We start from the raw sequence: 1,951 nt of genomic DNA, 5'->3' as shown, positions 1-1,951 counted from the left end.
ATGGCCGAGCAATCCCTTGAATTTTACTTCTCAGCAAGTAATAATCAGGCCGAATACGAGGCCCTCATAGCAGGACTTAAGCTCACCCTCGACTTCCAAGTACAGAACCTAATAGTACACTGTGATTCCCTCTTAGTGGTTCAACAAATCAAAGGAGAATTCCAAGTAAAAGATCCTTTGTTAGAGCGGTACTGGCTCATAGCAAAGGATCTTATTTCAAAATTTGATAAATTTATCATATCACATGTGCATAGAGAGAAGAACATTAGAGTGGACATATTATCTAAACTCACTACTACTAGAGCAAGCACACACACATCAGCACTATCACGACTTACACTAGAAAAACCTAGCATCGAATTACTATGCATAAGGAAAATTAATCACCTCGACGACTGGAGAGTACCTTTTCTTGAATATATTAATACAGGAGTCATACCCAGAAACGAGACTAATCCTCAAAACTTTAAACGAAAAGCAAGTTTTTTCACAACTGTAGCAGGAGAACTCTACAAACACGGCTTTTCACACCCATTACTGAAATGCCTCAGCAAGGACGAAGCAAATGATGCCATGAACGAAGTCTACGAAGATGTGTGCGGAAACCACATAGGAGGACGAGCTCTGGCAGCAAAAATCATCCGAACAGGATATTACTGGCCAACGATGAAGAGAGATTATATAGCAAAGGTCAAAACATGTGACAATTGCCAAAAGCACGCCGCCATCTCAATGAGGCCCGCCGAGGTAATGCACAACATGGAGGTAAGCTGACCTTTCTACAAATGGGGGCTGGATATCCTCGGCCCATTCCCCATAGCACCAGGACAGGTAAAATTTCTTTTGGTATCAATCGATTATTTCTCAAAAATGGATAAAAGCACAACCACTAGCAAGAATAACTGCCGAAAAGGTACGATCTTTTATATGGAAAAATATCATATGCCGATTTGGAATACCTAAGGAGATCATATCAGATAATGGTATGCAATTTACAGATAACAGACTTGCATCATTCTTGAAAAATTTTAACATACAGAATCATTTTAACTCGATCGAGCACCCACAAACAAACGGGCAGGCCAAAGCTGCTAACCGAGTAATATTGTAGGCAATGAGAAAAAAGCTTAGTGATGCAAAAGGTGTATGGGCAGAACTGATCCCAGAAATACTATGGAGCTATAACACGACAATTCAATCTACTACAGGCGAGACGCCATTCAAGCTAGTCTACGGAACAGAGGTACTGATTCCGATCGAAGTCGGCATCCCTACCTTAAGAGCCGTGCTATACAATCAAAATCACAATATCGATACAAGGAAAGCCAAGCTAGATCTTGCCGAAGAAGACAGGGACATCGCCGCTATCAAACAAAGAGCAATGAAACAACTAGCGGAGAGAAGACACAACAAAAAAGTAGTGCCGAGGACATTCAACGAGGGCGACCTAGTCCTCAAAAGAACATAGGAAGCAAGACGACATCCAACACACGGCAAACTCGCTGCAAATTGGGAAAGACCATTTTGGATCGCGAAAGTACTCGGAATAGGGGCCTACCAACTCCAAACACTACAAGGTGACCCATTATCAGGGAATTGGAATATTTCTTCATTAAAGTTGTATAGATCATAAATTGTACAAATTCGCGGATGAAGGTACTCTTTTTCCCCTTAGAGGTTTTGTCCCAAAAAGAGGGTTTTACCTAAGGAGGATTTTAACGAGGCCGTGCGCCCAAATTGTCAAATTATCAAATCCAGACAATGATACATGCATAACCGATCTATTTCTACTCTTTCTATTCTACTTACAAATACAAAGAACATTAAACCAAACAGTCATAGTTATGTATACCATCAAAATACTTAATAAGTCAAAACTGACCAGAGCTCGGTCAGCACAAACAAAATGTTGCTACAGTTCACCAAAAACAATCAAACATATATAAACAAA

General features: G+C 40.4%; 1 protein-coding gene across 1 annotated transcript; it reads left to right on the top strand.

Moving 5' to 3' along the window:
- LOC140179122 (uncharacterized) lies at positions 1–1,468 on the top strand. Its single transcript, XM_072217749.1, has 2 exons — positions 1–765; positions 1,112–1,468. The coding sequence occupies exons 1-2, from the start codon at positions 1–3 to the stop codon at positions 1,466–1,468; spliced, it is 1,122 nt and encodes a 373-aa protein (XP_072073850.1).
- Positions 1,469–1,951: the final 483 nt, after the last annotated feature.

The sequence above is a fragment of the Arachis hypogaea genome, chromosome 15, assembly GCF_003086295.3.
Source record: "Arachis hypogaea cultivar Tifrunner chromosome 15, arahy.Tifrunner.gnm2.J5K5, whole genome shotgun sequence".
Lineage (NCBI taxonomy): Eukaryota > Viridiplantae > Streptophyta > Magnoliopsida > Fabales > Fabaceae > Arachis > Arachis hypogaea.
This window is presented reverse-complemented; position numbering and strand designations above follow the sequence as displayed.